The 19,505-nt window shown below is 37.0% G+C and overlaps 1 protein-coding gene across 1 annotated transcript in view; it reads right to left on the bottom strand.

Moving 5' to 3' along the window:
* Nucleotides 1–19,505, bottom strand: part of PTBP3 (polypyrimidine tract binding protein 3) — a 60,024-nt gene that overhangs the window by 27,669 nt on the left and 12,850 nt on the right. Inside the window, exons 5-7 of the mRNA XM_069776604.1 lie at nt 5,679–5,793; nt 1,592–1,752; nt 546–692 (exon numbers count right to left, since the gene is read on the bottom strand). Coding sequence (XP_069632705.1) covers nt 546–692; nt 1,592–1,752; nt 5,679–5,793 — 423 coding nt within the window. The remainder of the gene's footprint in view (nt 1–545; nt 693–1,591; nt 1,753–5,678; nt 5,794–19,505) is intronic.

Genomic DNA, 19,505 nt, shown 5'->3' on the forward strand with positions numbered 1-19,505 from the left:
TTAACCCTGGTAGGCAGCTAAGAGCCACACAGCTGCTCAGTCACTTCTCCTCAGCAGGACGGGGGAGAGAATCAGAAAGGTAAAAGTGAGAAAACTTATGAGCTGAGATACAGACAGTTTAAAGCAAAAGCTGCGTGTGCAAGCACGGCAAAATAAGGAATTCCTTTACTACTCCCCATCAGCAGGCAGGTGCTCAGCCACTTCCAGGAAAGTAGGGCTTCATCACACGTAACAGTTACATGGGAAGAAAAACACCATAACTTTGAATGTCCCACCTTCTTCCTTCTTCCCCCAGCTTTCATTGCTGAGCACAATGTCATATGGTGTCGGATATCCCTTTGCTCAGTTGGGGTCACCTGTAGGAGCTGTGTTCCCTCCCAACTTCTTGTGCACTCACACTGGCAGGGCAGTATGAGAAACAGAAAAGGCCTTGACACTATGTAAGGATCACAAGCTGCTATGAAGAAAATTAACTCTATCCTAGCCAAAACGAGTACACAACTTCTGTGCAATTCTATCCTGCTAAATGGAAATATTATACTTACAGCCTGATTAGGCAGATTGTCAGTCTTAAGTTCTCTGTAGTTGGAATACTGAATATAAACAGGCCGATTGCAGAGATAAGGTCTAGCAGTAGCATAGTAGTTCACCATAGTAACCGCAGTTTCTTCAGAAGCCATTTCCAAAAGTGCCTGCAACCAATACATAGCAGTTTTCAGTGCTGTTTTGTTTACAGGAGGGAACAAAGCATCAAAGTACCATTTATTTCCAATTCCACTCTCACTAGAAAAAGATCATGTGAAAGCACAGTACTCATTTGTTCAGCATTAAAATGCATTTGTGTGTGCATATTTATGGGGATATTTGATTTGATTTGTGGGTTTTCTTAAGAGGTTTTACACTGTAAGTAGAAGAAGTCATTAAGAAGAGGTGAAATAAGTATGACATATGGGAAGCAATGCTGCTAAAAATACCACACTGCTAATGAATTCATTAGGTTCCTGAATCTAAGTACTATTACCTAGGTAGCAGATACGTATACTGATTGAAAAAGTGGGAACAGGACACTAAACATCTATCACTTTGTGCATTATATTAACCCAGCTCAGTGTTCTCAACAATTTTCAAATGAATGCCTATTATTTTTAGGATTTCAGTGTTTATTTGTGATGTGAACTACCCTGTCACATCTAAAAGGATTAAAAAAAAAAAAGTAAGCAATTTATTTCACATTAAAAAGTTAACATGCATGTTAATTATTTAATCAGGCAGGTTATTTCAAGGCATATGTCAACATCAATAGTGACAATGTAGTTCTTTATTGTCTACATATTCTTACATAAGGTGGATATAATGTTTAGCAATATTATTAACAAGTTACTAGGTCATTATTTAATCCAAAAGTATATTAAAAACTTAAAATAAATATCAAGACATCCTTTCACATTTGAAAATATGAAAGTCTTGAGCTATTAATTAAATATTTAGACATTCTTGCAATCATATCATCCAAAGGCAATACCAAAAGGGTCATAACTTGAACCACATTTTGAGCCTTGCTCTTACAATTGAAACATTGAAAATTACTTACCTGATTTTTCCCTTTTAGCATCAAGAGGTTGGTTACTGTGCCAAAAGGAAGGCCTAATGAAATGACATCTGCTTCAGTCGCATCACTTGGAATTTGACCAAGATGAAGGACACGTGAAGCTGAGCGTGGCAATCTCTCTTCTCTAAGTTTCTTCTCATCATCTAAAATATTTTAGGGAGAGGGATGGACAAGCAAACAAGACAAACTTATTGTACAGTATAGATACCAAAACCTAGAAGAGCTAAACTGCTGTCTCAGCACTGACATTCACTTATCTATAGCTTTTGGTATCCTAAGAAAGGACAAGTCATATAACCAAAGGACAGTTTAAGAAGACCCCTTCAGCTGTTCCAAATCTCCACTGCAAGGGGAGTGTGTGGTGTGTTTGTTTCACTTTGGTTTGCTTATTTTCTTGTAGGGTTTTTTTGGTTGGGTTGGGTGGGGTTTTTTTTTTGAAGTCTCACAGACAGAGAGCCCAGTAACATATTTACAAAATGTTGATTACACAGAAGGGCAAGTAGTACTTAGGAGGTAATACATTAATTATTTTTTTTTATTGCTAACTTATCTTCCTGCATGGTATGTTTGCTTAGATTCATTTGCTACTGCAAAGAGTTTTTTTATTTTATTAAAGAAAGCCTGTGGTCCCACATGATTGTAAGTTTGAAAAAGTGTTTGAAAAGGATAGATAGCAGTGACGCGTGAAATCCGTACAGATCCTAAAGTTTTCTACTTTGGCAAAATGCCTTTTTTTTTTTTTTTTTTTTTTTTTTAACATATGCCTATTTGGATCCTGTAACAGGTAGGTGACCAATGGTTACATTTCAAGGACACGACTTGGAGTCCTTGAGAGCACCTTTAAGCAGAATACCACATCTGAAGAGGCAGATTGTTCTAGAAGCTATCACAATGGATTATTAACTTAAAGTAGTAAAAATGAAATTCATTAGCCTACCTACAGATCCCAGTAAGAGATTCTCATAAAGCAAGCTACAGAGGCTTATGAGACTTGATGGAAAAAATATCCTAAACTAGAGGAAAGACAGCATATTTGATAGAAATTGTATTGAAGTCTAACTGCATACCATTTAGCTTAAAAGAAGAAACAGCCTTCTTTTTTTAGTCATGTGCCACAAACAGCTTCACTCCAGCAAGACTGATAGCCTTAACACCTCATGTGTTGCATTATGCCTTCCAAGGGGAGTCACAGAAGTTTGGTAAAAAATATCTGTATGAGCTTAGTAAGTAATTTCAGATTTTGCTGTAGGTTTTGAGTACAGTCTAAGGCTGAGAAGTGGTTCACACAAGTCATTCTGTAAAAGGATCTTTACAGAGGATTTTTTTACTAGCGGAAGTCTCTAAAACTCCAAGTTAGGTGATCTAAGCCCCAACCACGGCACACTCATAAGCCAAGTTAACTAATTCCCCCACCTGCAGAACAGGAAAGTCTGTTATGCATTTATTTTTCCATCAAGAAATTTTAAATGGCATCATGTGCTCTTTGTGAATTCTGAAAAATGTGAACATGAGGCACACTTGTTGAGCATGAGACTAAGACACACAGAAACATATTAAACACATATCAGTACCAAGCCACGATGGGATATATTACTATTAAAGCATAACAACCCATCCTATTTTGTTAAATCTGCTTTTCAGGTTTAAAATGGACAAGATGTCCTTGACTTAGTAAAGTCAAGGACTGCTTGACTAAAGAAAGCAGGAAATGAAACCTAACAGGAATTTTGCCTTTAGTTTAAGTTGAGAGACTCTGGCAGAAGAAATACCTTCTGGGTTCTGACTTATCATCAGAGTTGACAAAATGGAGCTAAGTGGCAAGCACAGCATTTTCTTTCTACATTTTCACTGAGTGTTACAGAAGTTTTCAGGTCAGGCATTCAGCCAAAAAGGACAGTGGTTACCAGTACAGTTTCAGCCTGTGTACATACAGTATGCATCCTCTATCTCACTATTTACCCATTCGCAAGCATATGTTAGCTCTAGTTGATCTGCCTTCGGAACAGTGACCAACGCCTGACCTAAAAATGCTATTAAAGTGCTTATTTTCCTGTTGTAATTATATTCAGTTTTGTGGAACTTTAGCTAAGACACTAAATCAGCAGTAAAAGCTAGCACTCATTCCATTCCAGGTATAAAGACCTCAGCATTTTTTAAATGATGCTTCTTTCTCCAGCTACTGTTTGATACTAATTTTGATGCAGAGTGATAATCATGTGGGTTTTTGGCATCTAAGTTTCAAAATTGATTCGACAATTCTTTAAAGCATGCCCAAGGCGATCACCTCTTCCAACTCAATTGGGTGAAAGAAAAAATGCTTTCAAACGACAATGATAAGAGAAGCCTTATGAACAAAGTGAAATTTGGGGCCTGGTGCTACAAAGGGAAGTCCATTACAATCATGATTGTAATGGTACAAATATATTTCTCAAGCGAGTAGCCTCAGATCAAGAAACCCAAAACATATTTTAGATATATGACCCACCAGATGAAAAAAATGTTGCAGGTGAAGCAGTTGTATTAGGTGAAGAGTTGCATCTCAACAGAGATTACATAAACCCAAAATGAAGTATAGAGTTATAGAAGAGAATTAGAGGGTTTTTTTAGATTTATTAGGATACAAACCCATCTATCTTATTTTAAAGTTTAATATCGTTTAGACACCCTGGACACTATGAAGGGTCAGTGGTTGCATGGACAATTAATAAAAGCCACTTGAATTTAATACAAATTTATATTCCTTGCCAGCTGGTTTCTTCTCACAAAAATACCATCTACACAGGCCTGAAATACTTCAGTTATTAAATTACTGAGTTATAAGCTAATACTGTTTCAAGCCAAGCAGAAGCCTCTGGATGTCACACTGAATTGATTAGCAGAAGTATGAACAGTCTGACATGTGCAAGTCGAAGAAATCAAAAAGAAAAAAATCTTCAAGTTAGCTCCTCACACTCTTCATTTTCCTTATCCCCCATTGGAAATACAGCAAGTAAGTCTTAGATGCTTATCAAGAGGTCATCTGCTCTGTCCCTTGCCCCATTATAAAATCAACTATTTGGAAACCACTGTTGACAGGCAATTATCTATGTCATGAGTTAGTTAATTTATTTTACTTGAAGTTAACTTATGCAGCCATGGACTATTAATATTTCAAACTCACCTAAGCTGAAAGTACCTCCAAAGAAAACAGTCCCAGCTTTCTCTCTCTTTCAACTTTTTGTTTGATCTAAAACTACAGGTAACCAAATACACTTCCCGCATCTTTCTCAACACAGAGTGGGGCAGATCATAAATTTCTTTGGATGGTAGTACTAGTTTAACATATTTGAAGAAACATGTGGCTGTGGTTTCATACTGAGCCAACACATTGCTTAAACAGACCCAGTTTCCTTACCCTGCATGTGTCTATCCAATTTCCCACCATCTCCCAAAAAAACCATTCTGCTGAACAACACTCCATGCATATATGTAGTGAACCAGACAAGAAAACATCTGATCGGGGGGGAAATCATTTTTCCTACTGCTTCCCTTGCAAAAACACTACCATTCATCTCAAGCCATGGAGAGATTGTCTGGTGACAAGAACTGGCAGGAAAACATCTGAAAACAAATCACAGGACTGTCTGTGTTGCTGCTCAAGAAGTTTTGAAAGTGGGGTGGAAAGCAGGAACAAGAACACCCAAGGAAATCAGCTTAACTCTTCAGCACAAATCCACATAATGTGCCCTATGTCCACCAGACTGAGATTGATACAGGATATTCATCTTCTGTATCTGTAATCCTGACAGCCTTGAAATACATCAAAACAAATTCCTTTCAAATACAGGAAAATTGAGTAGGCACTTGACAATCTGTCCAGAATGCTCCTTGCTTGATCATGATTACAGAATTTTTTTTTTTTTTTTTCCCCATTTCAGCTGGAGTTTTGGAGCTCCTCAATACTGTCGTTGAATTGGATAGACTCCAGTGGCTCTACTGTTGGAATCAGATTACAGTTCAGGCATGGTGAGGCTGCTCATGGTGACAATAAAGAATACAAAAAAAATACATTTACAGAGAAAACACACACTGTTTAAGAACTGTGATAACAATCTTTTTTTATGTATACCTGTAGCTGGAGTAGAATTGTTCATGGTGAAAGGCCTGTTACTGACACCAGAAGAAAGAAGCTTCTGAGGGCCACACTAAAAAAGAAAAGACAACGTTACTAGTAAAAGCTGTTATAGAGAAAAGGCTTGATATAAAAGTGCAAAGACTCCTGTAATTTATTCTTCCCAAGAACACCCCCTTTCTATACACATTATTCACAATTGCTGTGAAGTTCTATTTCGGGGAAAAAAAATGCCAACTACACAGCTTTTCCTTCTGTCTCAAGATGTTAACAAGTTCGGCTGTGTTACACTTTTCTTCTCTTACTATTTATCCTACTACAGTTCACATTTTAAAAGACCAAGAATAACAAATGCTTATGAAAAGAGATGAGCTGGCTGCAAGCTCTGAGTCTGCAATACCACATTGCTTCCAGATATGAGTAAACACACAGCTACACAGATAAGGTCAGCATTTGTGACTGGACACAGTGGACCTTGAGCAAAACTAACTCAAGACATATTTAAATATACCTGTGGCACCTTTTTTTAAACCTTATCCTTGTCCTAGGAACTTGATGGTGGATCATACGCATTTAGAAAAAATACTGAAAATCAAAGTATATGCTTTAAGAATACTGATAATTTGAGGGTCTAACTATCACCAGAGAAGAGTTTGAGCACTACAGGTTCTTCATCCAAAAATCAGTGCCTAGCTGCCAATTAAGTCTGTTTACTCTTTAAGACTGCTCTAGTATGCCAGCCAAGCACCAGCTTCAAAATGCCAACAAGAAACAAGGTACGACAACACCTCTAAAAGGCAATTAAGATTTCTGAAATTTTCACCACATTCTTCCATAAAAGCATTTTAATGAAAAGTTGAGTCTAAGGGAGTGTTCTACAAGATGGAAAAAGCTGATCCAAACAGCTCCTCACCACTTTGGTGGAAGGAGAAGTTCCTATTGCCCTTACCCCAGTATTCCCACCTGCTCAAGGTCATGAGTCGCTTATCTCGCACCAGCGCTGGTGCCCAAGAGATTTTCCATGAGATGACTCAATCCTCCAACCTGCCAGCACTCTATGCTGAGTTAGATTAGTTTATCAGCAGAAGAAGGGGTTGAAAAGTGCCAGGATCCAGTGTGAAGAAAGGGGTAGGGATAACTGAAGAGGAGATGGGACTAAGAAAGCATCCTTTTGGCAGCCATCATGCTGGCTTGTATTGGCTACAGAAGTACCGCTCAGAGAGGACCACTTTATAAGCTGTTACATAAATATATTTTAAAGAAATCCCAACTCTAACTGTTTTCATTTGCCACCAATTAAATCCATTTGCAATAAAAATACAGGCTAATGTAAAGAGCAGCCTATTCAGCTGAGCAATAGAGTATACCATACATCATATAGCCCAAGTTATGCTTCTTTGGATGGTCACATTTTAAATTAATCTCATTAAAGTTTGTCAATGAAATGATTACTAGAGGTCTGATACATATCATATTCTATTTGGATGGATATTGGAACGTAATTAACATCCAAAATCCGTATTAATTTTTAGTTATTAGAAGTATCTTCAGTATGCCAGCATCCAGGTATTGAACACCTAAAGAGCATATTTTGATTGTAAAGTGCACATCCTGCTAATTAAACAAAAGCAGCAATATGTGCAGCTAGTAAGTGGTAGAAAGTATTAAAGATAGTCTTTTATTAAGCCAACCATTCCTTTTATTTACAGGAGGGGAGGAAAAAAAAACCACTACTGCTGTAACTCCAGTTATGGGGGCTTTTAGCTTGTTTTTTAACTTAGCATTTATTCAACAGAAGAAGTATCTGCATTTTTCAAGAAGGCTGTGAAAAATCTTTGTGTTTTAGCACATCTGACTCTGGCAGCTGGTGCCTTTTTTGAGCAACTTTCAGTTATTTTGTGGTTTCATTATAAACACTGGCCTCAAATACATCTATTATTATTTTGACAGGTAAGTTAATTTCAATGACTTAACATGTATTCTCACAATTTCATATTTAATTTTATATGCACTGACTTTAAAAAAAAACACAACAGACTTTCTCAGAACAAAAAAAACAAATCCAGCCTCTTCTGTTTTTAAAAGTTGTCTTAGTTGATTCAGCTCAGGATTCAAATACGCACCTTAGTGCAGAAACCAGAATCTACTATGTTGACAAGCTATGTACTTATAGTTTTCGCAGAAGTTAGGAAAATGTCTAATGGCAAGATTTTTCCAAATTAGTGTAAGTTGTCTAGGTATTACTCTACAAAAGAGAAAAATCTATAAGATATGAACTGTTAGACTTACACATTTCATGGAATTTATAACTTATAACAAAAATTATTTGTTTTCAACTTAAATTTTACTGCCTGCATCAATAACTTACAGCATTAGACACTTTGTAGGCTTGGCACATGAAAATGCAACTGATAAATTTGATGCTGTTTTCCGGGCAAAATTCTCAGAGGATGCCACAGAAAATATTAACTAACTTTGAGTATTTACAACAGAACACCTTGATGGGCAGATAGATCTTTAAAACAAATTGCAAGGACCAGAACTTACTATCACAGATAACACAGAAAGTCTATAAATCAAGCATAATCTGAAAGATAACTCAGCTTACAACTTTTGATACCAATACTAAGTTACGTACCTACTTTTAGGCAGATGACCAAGCTATTTCTGAAGTACAAGAACACTGTAAAGATGCTTTTCAACATCTCATCATTTATCCAGCAGTATAACTGATAAGCCTTCTCAGTCATTGATTGAAAGCAAAAACAAACCCAACGCAAAAACATTCTAGAAGAGTGAAAAGATAAATTGACACCATGACAGTTCTCCTGCAAGTGGCATTACAATGGTCATACGTTGGATGTCTTCTGGATTAGTAAAGGAGGTGACATTTACTTCATCAGTGTCTTCCCACCCCTATTCATACAGAATCCACAGAGAAATGACAGAATTCAAGTTTGTGAAGCCCATTTGTTCAATCTCCTTCTTTTCTAGATAGAGCCGAAAGGTATTTCTTAAATACTTTGTAACACGAAGCATTTAATGTGGTGACGAAGATCTACTACAGACTGATCCACTAAAAGGGTTGGCAAGGCCTTGAGTGCTGAAAAAGTCCACACAACAAGTTAGTGTGGCCTAGGAAGCATGTTACAAAATTCTTACTGAATCTTTCTACAGAGGCTAGAGAGTCCTACTGTGCCCCTAGTGTGTCTCTCTATACTAGTTTTCAGTTGCCTACTTCTTAGTTATTCACTGTTTAAGTCCAGCTAGAAACAGTCAGAGCAGCCAAATCCTGCCTACAAAAGCACCTTGACATCCTTACTTGCCTGCAGTTTATAGACACTCGACAAGCACTTCTTTCAGCAGGGATGTCAGCTTACACTGCCCTTATGCCATCACTACAGCTTCAGTTTTCACAGGACAACTGTCCAAGACGAGACAGTTACTTAACCTAAGTGAGCTGCTTCCACGCGTTCACTGTGAGGGCTCACAGGCAAAGGTGAAGAGGCAAGGCAGGGCAAGTAAGCACGGCTGCCCGACCTTTCGCTGATAAGCACCTTTTCCAGCACAAAGCTACACTCACAGAAAGCAGCACCATTGTTCTGTTTGAGTGTCAGAAGGACTGTATCAATTACGTGGTGAATATTCCTTCTTTTGGACTTGTGGGAAATGTAGGTAAGTGGAATTGTCCAACAAAAGGATGGCTACCAGCCCAGTGCTGGAACACCCTCCTCTGTTCCCTTACGCATCCCATCATTCCAAACACATTAATTATCTCCTAACATGTTAAGAATACTTTTTCTTAAACCGTAAGACATTCCACTTCTCCTATTTCACGACAATATTTTTGCATTTCTTTGGGTTTATTAAATGGTGACAGGTAAGGTAAGAGCAGTAGAATACCTTACAGCTAGTTCAAGTTTATTCTTTCCTTTAATTATCAAGTAGAAATTAGAAGCCAGTTGCTTGAAAAGCATAATTTGATTTCAGACATTTCTTTAAAAACAGGAGAAGTTTATTGTGCCAAGTAACCATCCCAGTAAGGGGCCTTTACAAAGTGTATCACTCGGGGATAGGTTAATGAAACAAATTATTCTTCTGTATCTACCATAGCCAATTTCCCTGACTAAATAAGGCATATTACACAACTTCAGACTACAGCTACAGATGCCTTTCCTGAAATTACTTAAGCTGTTCTATGATTTTTAAATTTCTGATAATAATAGATGTTAATGATTCTGCAATTCAAGTAGAAACAATGCTGCACTCATAGCAAAGATGTATAGCAAACATCTGAAAGTCAACAACTCTAGGTTTCTAAAGTCTTTGTGAGTCACATATACTTGGAAACAGGAGGGTACGTCTGGGACTCTACTTCTTTAGAACATGACTATTTGTCAAAACAATGGCAAGTATCTATTCAAGGTTACTTCTGGAATCAACGAATCCTATAAACAGCCTTTTAATTTTTAAAAAGGCTTTATGTAAACAAAATCATCTTTTTTTCCCAACTTTCAACTGCAGTATTCTCCTTCTCTCTTCCTTGCTAGTCACAAATTCCTCAGTACAGTTCAATTAATTACAAATGGGATAGTCTCAGAGAAACTTATATCTCATCTGAAATATGTATTATTTGTTTTCCTAAAATATAGCTAGTCACATTTGTAGACTATTATTTCTAAGTCAACAATCAGGAAGGATATCATCACAGCTTTTTTCTATAAAATAGCTAGAACAACAAAAAAGGGGGCCCAATTTTAAGGCAAAATAATTCCTTCAAAAAGCACCTTTCTCCCTGCATATAAGTTAAAGGTTTTTACATTTTTCTACAAGATTCTACATGGCAACAAACAAATTACTGTTCCAAAAAGGACACACTTTGAAACATGACAATTTCAAGGTATACCAGTGAAAAATTGTTGTTAAATATAAATTAACTGTTCTAATGCATATCTTACTAATTTTTATAGAATCCGATTGTGAAAAAAAGCTAAGGGTCATGAGAAGGGTGAAAATTTCCATTATCTTCTACATCTGCAATAAGCTCTCTAAATACCTGTTACATTCGCGTATTCCTTCTTCTACAAACCGTGTTTGCAACAAAGATGCAACTCCTACTTCCAAAACCAGGATTTAATGTGAAGTACAATGTCACTGATGCCAAAATAAAAAGATTTTGAAGAAAGTGGATGTAAACTAAGGGAAATTTCAAAGTCATATATTTGTATTAAAAATAAATAAACTGACCTTACAAAGAAAAAGCTGCCCTTTCAGTAAGCTGAAACAGAAGGAAATTATAGGCAATGATCACAAACAAGTAAGCCTCCTTTCCTCCACACAAAGACCCCTCCCAAACACATTGGCTCAAGAGGCTGATCATCAGTCATCCTAGAAGCACGTTGTTTTAGCACAGATAGCCTCTCTTCTGCAGGCTTGAATGCTCAGTGGCTCTGTTAGCAACACAGCCCGCTCTACAGCCTCTGTTACCAATTACTGAAGCTCCCAGCTATCCTGGTAACAAGATACTGTACACTTTCCGGGAGTCATGCAACAGTAATTAAAAAGTGAAAAATCAAGGTTTAGGCTTGTTGATTTCATTAATGAAAAGATACAGCATGATTTTTAGAACAACAAATGATTAGCAAAGCTTAAGCAGTATGTACTGTCACACAAACTAAATCATCTTTCCTAATCATGATAGAACAATTTCTTAAATATGAAGTTTCTATGACACAACAATAACTTGAATAAACAGTTCCTAATGGCTGATGCCATACTGAAGTTGGAAAAACAATATGGACTCCAAAATAGCCCCAAATACACTACATTAAGTATTTAGCAAGAATTTCAAATCCATCAGGTTCAAGAACTGCATACAAAATACTTTTAGAAACTGTCTAGTCACACCACCTTAACTTTTGCAATGTAGTTAATGGAATAGTAGAATCGTGGAATCATTTCACCATTTTTCTATAAAACAGCTGGAAAAAAATGGTTAATAATAAAACTGACTACACACACACATTTGTCATGTTGTCTTCTTTTAAACAGCTATTTCTCTTTTTACCACCATAGACTGTTTTTTAAGACTGATGTGCAGTTTAAAATGAAGAAATTCAAATTTTAAAAATGTATTTTTTTTTAAAACCACATAAATGCTAACTGCATTGGTTCAAATCACACCCAGGAGCTATGTGGATTGCAAAGAGTTTATCTCTAGTTTATACATATCTGTTTTCCAGGTCAGCAGCAAGAATATGGAACAGGAGATAACCTTTACTAATCTACAGCATTCATACTCCACTGGGGAGACAGTGGAGGACAGAGGGGAAGGAGGCAGTGAAAAGCTCATGACACCAGAGTTGAGCAGTGCCTTTCCCCCTGCCTCTCACCATACCAACTAGCACAGACACATAAACCCCTTACTGCATGGTATACACCTAGACCATTTACTTTCAACAGTTGTCTGCTTTTACTGTTATCTAGGTGTTATCTATCTTTTGCTGGAAAAGAATTTTAAATGAATCATCCAATTCTACTGTATGTCCAAGGTCACATCTTATTAATACAAGAATCACCACCAACTGTATCTCACATGCTTTAATCAACACTCCCATCCATTCACAAAGTCAGAGAAACCACAAGCTGTAGTGATAAACTGCTAACTTAAAATCATTTGAAACTAGGGAAACATCTTAAAAGTGCAAGGAGGCAAAGAAGAATCCAACTGTTCTGGCACATTTTCTGGTCATCCATACTGGCAAGCATCCACAACAGCAACTTCTGCATCCATAGCTACCTGGCAAAGCAGGTCACAGTCTCCACATTTTAAATAACTGCCTTGCCACAGTCTAATAAATAATCTAAAAATACAAAACACACCCACTATATAAGAGTTCTGAAGTACAATTCTAGCACAAAACCAACTCTGTGCCTTTGCGATGCAACACGTGAGGCATAAAATTTCATCAGACTTTGACTAAAAATCAATAAAGAAGCAATGAACTCCAAACAACAAGTACTCTAATTTTACAAATAGGTAGTGGGGAAAAAATGTAGCTCTGACAATAAAAGCCTGGAAGTCATATTTTAGGCACTTTCAACCTTATGAACGTAGTCACTTTCATTATCACCACTTCATACTCATGTTTACCCTCACTATAGTAGCAGAAATCAGAAATTCAGGTACTTGTTATTTAAAGAATTCAGGTTATATTTAACTGAAAATTTTTTCTATTATTAACAGTACTCACCTACTACAATAACAGAAAAAGTGAAAACATAGATTGTGAAAGGACCTCAGCCCCATGCCATAAATATGAGCTGAGCATTCCTTCTCCGCTTTCTACCCATTCTAAGATCTTTATTCTTCCCTTCTCCCTAAAATAAAAGGGCAACTAAATATATGCCAGGTATAAATACCTTGAGCTTTTTAAGCAGCAACGTCAGGAAGGATGCAAGAGTTGGTTTGTCTGCTTGACTCACCACAAGCCCTTGCCTAGGAATGTGCACAGGCCCAGTAACAAAAGGCACTTCTTAAATTGTGAGCTACTCAATCATTATTTGAATTAAGTAGGAATTTTTTAATATATAACATAATTATAATACTGTGTGTTTTTTCTCTTTTCCAGAGACAGTTTGCATGTGTCCTCACTAACATTGAGGCGTACAGTTTGGCTACTTGTTAAGATATTTTCCTATAAAGGTAAATTGCTGCTTTCAGTTTTTAGGATGTAGAGCAGGAGAAGGCATACTAGTAGTTTGACTCATTTAATTGCAGAATCTAGTCTTTAAAAGGTGTTGTAAATACTACTTAAATCTACCAAGAAAATCTATATCTAACAATGTTACTATCCCATATACATAAGAGTCATAAAACATCTGATCTGATGGATGTAATAGAGACAGATAATTGAACAGAAACCTAACAATTAATTCAGACTATAATTCAGAAATAACAGAAATTTATTCATACTAACACTGGAACTGAATTTTCTGATGCAAAATCTTCAAAAGAAATACCATCTTAGGCTCTTCTTCTCACACATTTCCATCATACTTTCCCACTGTGAACCAAATGGACAAACTAATTTGATGAAAAAATAATCCATGATCTTGTCTGCAGCAGAATCATAGAGCTGCATCTGCATACCTGATAGCATGGTTTCACAGTGCATCCCAGCTGAATTAATGGGGGTTTTGCCACAAAGGTAAGTGGCTCACTGCATCATTTCCTTTCCCTCTGTTCCACTCCCTCTTGCTAAAAGGGAAGCAAATTTAATTTGCCAACCAAACAAAAGACAAACTCCCCTTCAAAAAACACTTTTCAAGAACAAAAACAAAACAACAGCCTAGTGTCCTCAGATGAGCTGGATCTGGAGGTCAGAGTAACAGAGAAGAGACTGAAACAAGACTCCACTTTTTCAGCATCATTAAAAGTGCTAAATGGCATTCATGAAAACATATTCTCACTAGTGACATGGTGTGAAGGCTAGAGTAAGCAACAGTGCGAAGGGGAGGAAGTTTTATCTGTATTGCTTAGATTTAATAACGAAAAGGTGACAATATACATAATACATTCCACAGTGGAGACAGCAAGTAGAGTTACTTATTAAAAATGAGTCACTAATGTCTATTTTTCTCCAAGAGATTTTTACAGTCAATCTGTAGTTGATTTCTTCCAAAAAGAGCTTTCTTCCAAAAAGAGTTTAACAACTGTAATACTTGCATCATTTACCTGCCTACTTCTAACCATTCTTTAAATAGACAGACTCTGCATTTTTATTCACAGGAAAACTAGCACCATCCAACTACAAAACTTAGGTGGAGACAAGACACTGTAGTTTTATGGGGATGTAATCAGAAAAGTTAATACCAGGCTTCAGCCTCTCATAGTCTGCCTTCTCTCAATAGCATAAAAACTTCTGTATCCTTTTTTCTACTATGACTTTTACAGGAGGATAATTGGAGGAAAATATTGTCACAGATACAAGCTTCGTATTGAGCATCACAACTACCACGTCACATTTGGGAGATTTTAATAACTCACACACAAAATCTAATTATTATAGCTTTACCTCTGTATCGAACCTGTCTCTTGAAGCAGTATACCTACACTGCATTCTGAATTCATAAGACTTTGCTTGCATACACAGGTTTACTTGCCAGCTCAGTCTTTCACATTAACACTGTCCAACATTTCCAACTTTAGCGTAACTTAACTTGTGCCAGGCTCAACTTCCAACATGCCTATACTCTTTCCATGCTTCATTTACTTTTATGGATTCGTATGTCACTTTAGGCAACGCTGGTGAGTACTCCCAGAACTGGGCTGTCTCTATCAAAAGAAGCAATCAAACAATGAAGAATAAATTGCTGTTGAAAAGAGATCTCCTAATGCTAACTCAGTTTGGTTCATGTATAGTCAACAGATTTGAAAGTTGTGCTGTTTAACTAGGAACTATTTTAAAAATAAAGCATTTTGTCACTTTATTAGCATTCCAGTTCCCATGTAAACTGAAAATATGAGCATGTACATATTAGCTCAGTGCAAAAAAATCTAACACTTCTAACAGGTGATGCCCAGGAAAGACTTTAAGAAGAAAACAAGCATACAAGAATATTTTCTCAGAATATTCTCCCAGAACCACACAACATACATGCACACAAACACAAGTTAACTGAAGTAGAAAAAGCCACGAAACATATCCAAAAGCAAGAGTAAACATTAAAGATATGAACATGTTAAACACTTAAGTAAATGTGTTAATATAGTGTATCCTTCACAGTAATGACTTATACCACACAATGAAAATCAATATCTAAGTAAAGGAAGAAGTATAAATTACATTTGTCTTTAAAACAATTCATCTGTGGACAGGAAAAAATAATTTTCATCATGATTTAGGCTAGACATTTTAAAATAACCCATTCTGAATGTCAATCAAACTTCCCTTTAGGGGGAGACTAACACCAATAACGATTTGGGGGCCATTTTATCAGCTCTTTTAAGAGGCCTGGATGTCCCTGTTTCACCATCTGATCCCACTGGGTAAGCAGTGCTGCCCATCAGGGCAGGTAGAACTTGCCACATGATGAGTTAAGGGCATTTCTCCTTTCAGCATCCAGTACCAGAAGCCAAGGAGTCAGCAGCAGTTGTGACTCCATCCCTCATCACTGCAGATGCTGCCCAGATTCCCTCATAGATGGCTCATGTTTCTCTTTCTGTTAGGATATGGTTTTCTCAGGTTGACAGCAGCCTTGGCTCCAGAATTCAAGGAATACTCCTGTCTCCCTGTGTGCTTTCTGCCATAAACTCCACTGGTTTGACTGGTTTTATTTAGTACATTTCAGACATTTGGACCCATTCTGACAGGGGTCGGCACAACAGCATGTGCAATTTATTGCTTCATCTGGTCAAAGGCCTATTGTTGCTTGGGCCCCACTCAAGTGTGTTTTTCCTGGTGACTTGGAACAGCGGGCTCTCGAGCTGACTTTATCCGGGTACATATAGTCACCAAAATCCTACCATTCCAAATAAAATTTGTTTCCTTTTATGTTCATCGGTGGAACTATTGCCACAACCTTACTAATCATGTCAGCATGAAGACAATGGTGGCCATGTTGCTATTTAACACACAGAAACTGTATTTCTAGTCCTGCAAGTCCCTTCACCTTATTCCTCTTTGATTGCAAGTCTTACATTCAGTTCAATTTCAACTGTATTTGTTATCTACCCCTTGGGCAGTGTTTCCCTATACTATGATGCCATCAGCTTACTCTAAGTGTTCTGGGGCACTGTCCTCCTCCAAACCATTTGCACAGGTCTGTGACAGATACTGGACTATGCTTCCACCCCCATGGCAGGTGGTTCCAGGCGTATTGTGCTCCCCTCCAGGAAAGGCAAACTACAGTTCACACTGGGGGGCCACAGGAATTGGTAGAAACACATTAGCTATGTCAGTGGTCACATAGCAGGTGACCTCTTTGAGCTGTTACTTGTGGATTGGTGTAGTGAGTCACCGGACAAATATTCCTACGTAAATTCAGTTTGGCCTGAATTACGCTTTTTTTTTTCCTATCACCTGCCTGATTGTGCTTAATCTAAGGAAAGTCCCATCCTTAACAACTATGTAGCAACGTAAGAGAGGTCAAACTGCGGGCATCCAACATCACCCTAATTACTCAAGTGATGTCAGCTCACTAGGCCGAGACATATGGTAACTGTGGTTCACAAAAAAGCGATCAAGAGAAACTAAATAGTACAGATGCTGAAATGCTAGGAAATCTGCGTGAGGAAAATTACATCTATTCATAATCTTTAAACTCCTATATAGGTTATTACAAGCAGTTGGCTACCACAGGCAAGTCCTGTTTTCTCTGAACAACACTTGTAGTTACATTTCAAAGCTGCTTAGGATTTATCATATTTTACAATTCTTACACAAAAAGTCTTGCAATATTCCTTCATTGCAAGTACAGGTGAATAAAAACAAATAATACACAGCATAAAAACCTCACAAGGATTTCAGTGACTTGAGAAGAAATCAGCTAAGAATACTTTTTCCACAATTTCAACATTTAACTAAGCTATCAAATGGGAAAGAAAACATTAATAAAATATTCCTTTTTATATAAAGGCACTGTCAATTTTTCAATGATTGTAAACTATCAATGACTGCTCTCCCTTAAACAGAATTCCTAAAAGTTAAATTCTTGTTTAGCATTCTAAATCTACAAATGCTCTTTTAAAGTGCCCAATATTACAATAAAAAATAATTTGATTACTAAATGCATTAAAATGATAGTTTGTCAAACTGGAGGCCAGAGACTCATCCCCAGGAAAGATACTTCACATCCTTCTCTCTCAGTGATGATATCCTGCAAGACAACCTGGAGGACTCCATGCTGGGCTGAAACATGGAAAGGAAGGCTACATACAGAAACCAAATTCTGCCTCTTATACCTTCTGTGATAGTGCTTATACGTACTAGAAAGTGGGTTTGGTATCCCTAGTTTACTGGTTTACTTGGTTATCCCAAGTTAATCTTTCTCCCCTTCTCCTGGAAGTTACACTGCAGTTGTCTTCACAAATTTAAGAGTGAAGCTCAGTGTTTTTCACGTCCAAGAGTCTACTTCAGCCTTTGCTTATAAGGGGCTTCAAATATGTATGTAGACTTATACTGGACAGTTGAATTAATGTGAAAAGTTATTAAACAACATTTTCAATTATGAAAAGAACCACTCCCATTTTTTGTAACATGGGAAGTAATAATAATTGACAAAAAGCTAAGAAATTATATTCTCTGAGCCATGTAACTTTTCAGCTGAAAGTATTTACCACATTAAAAGGGGTAACTGTTTTCAGAGAACTGCATAGCTACCTTAGTAAGTTAAAATATCAAATTAAATAGATTCAGCATGTTAGCTTGAGCTCAGATGAAGAAAGCTCTATGCAGACTATCAACACAAGGAATTTCATAAGTCTCTAATGCTCCTGGACAAAGACCCCTGATATTTTAAATAGAAACCTCAACTCTCCAGGTGTTCTAGAGTTGGAAGTATCATATAGTATGCAGCTCTCCTTTATATTATGACACAAGCACTGAATTCTCTACCCTTTAAGGTCTGAAAAATTGTGTAAGTGTGGGAGCAGGAGAACAACAACAGTAGGGTATACCACAGAACTGTTTTTCATTTGTTTTCTCTTCTGTAAGAAAAATAATAATTTGCCTTTTACTCTGTACCTTGTGATGAAGGCATGACAAAACCAATCGGCACCACAGCTTGGTAAGTACTGTTGCTGTTCCTTCCCAATTCTGACAACTACTCATGGAGGCAGGTCAATATTAAACTTCCACTCTACCTTTTGCTGCCTTTAATAGAATGACACACTTTCCTGCTTCCCACAGATTTTGGAACTACTGTTCACATAAGAAGATTGTTTTAATGGTGTGAAATACAAAGTAAACCACAGACAGCTTAACTCTCATCAATTTGCTCCTAGTGCAGCAGGTAGAATTCAGCAGTGTTCTGCCACTATTACTGATTTGAAGAACAAGCAAAGACAAACTATTTATTAACTGCACTTGACACAGAACAGCATCACACAATCTCAGGAACTGAATTATGACTCTTTTGCATCACTATTAGATAATGTATTTGGTATATCAGACTACACATGGGGAACCAAACAATCCAAAAACCAATCAAAATGAAGGAGTCTCAAAATTAACAATGTTAAAGTAACAAAGGGATCTGCAGATCAGGTTGTTCTCCCCTCCCTGACAGGCTGCATTTATATAATAAAACAAGTGTATTCCTGGCACTTCAGCATTTCCATTTTAAGAATAATTTATTAGTAAATATGACTTTGGAAAATTTAGTAATTTGCATGAGACTCCAGGAAAAACAGACGTATTACCAAAAGCCTTTTCCACACTTCTTATTTACACAACACTTTGCACACTTATTCGGCTTTCAATAAAACTGAACAGATTAATTTGAAAATAATTAATCTGAAGGTCAGAATAACTTACGTCTTCCATGTCCCTGTTGTTTCCTTTCCCAGTGTACTAATACAGCCTATTCATACTTAAAGCAGTAAACCCACACTCATTTAAAAGTTAATTTCTCAAATTTATTGAGGTGCATTCCCATGTAGAGAGAAGGACATCTTTCTTATTGCAGCAAAACAAAAAGGTTTCTAGTTTGTACACTAGGAGAACTGCTAAACATGCATCACCAATATCAAAGACGTTTGCATCTCCCTAAACATATTAGGGT

This window comes from Haliaeetus albicilla, chromosome Z (assembly GCF_947461875.1).
Source record: "Haliaeetus albicilla chromosome Z, bHalAlb1.1, whole genome shotgun sequence".
In the NCBI taxonomy this organism is placed as follows: Eukaryota; Metazoa; Chordata; class Aves; order Accipitriformes; family Accipitridae; genus Haliaeetus; species Haliaeetus albicilla.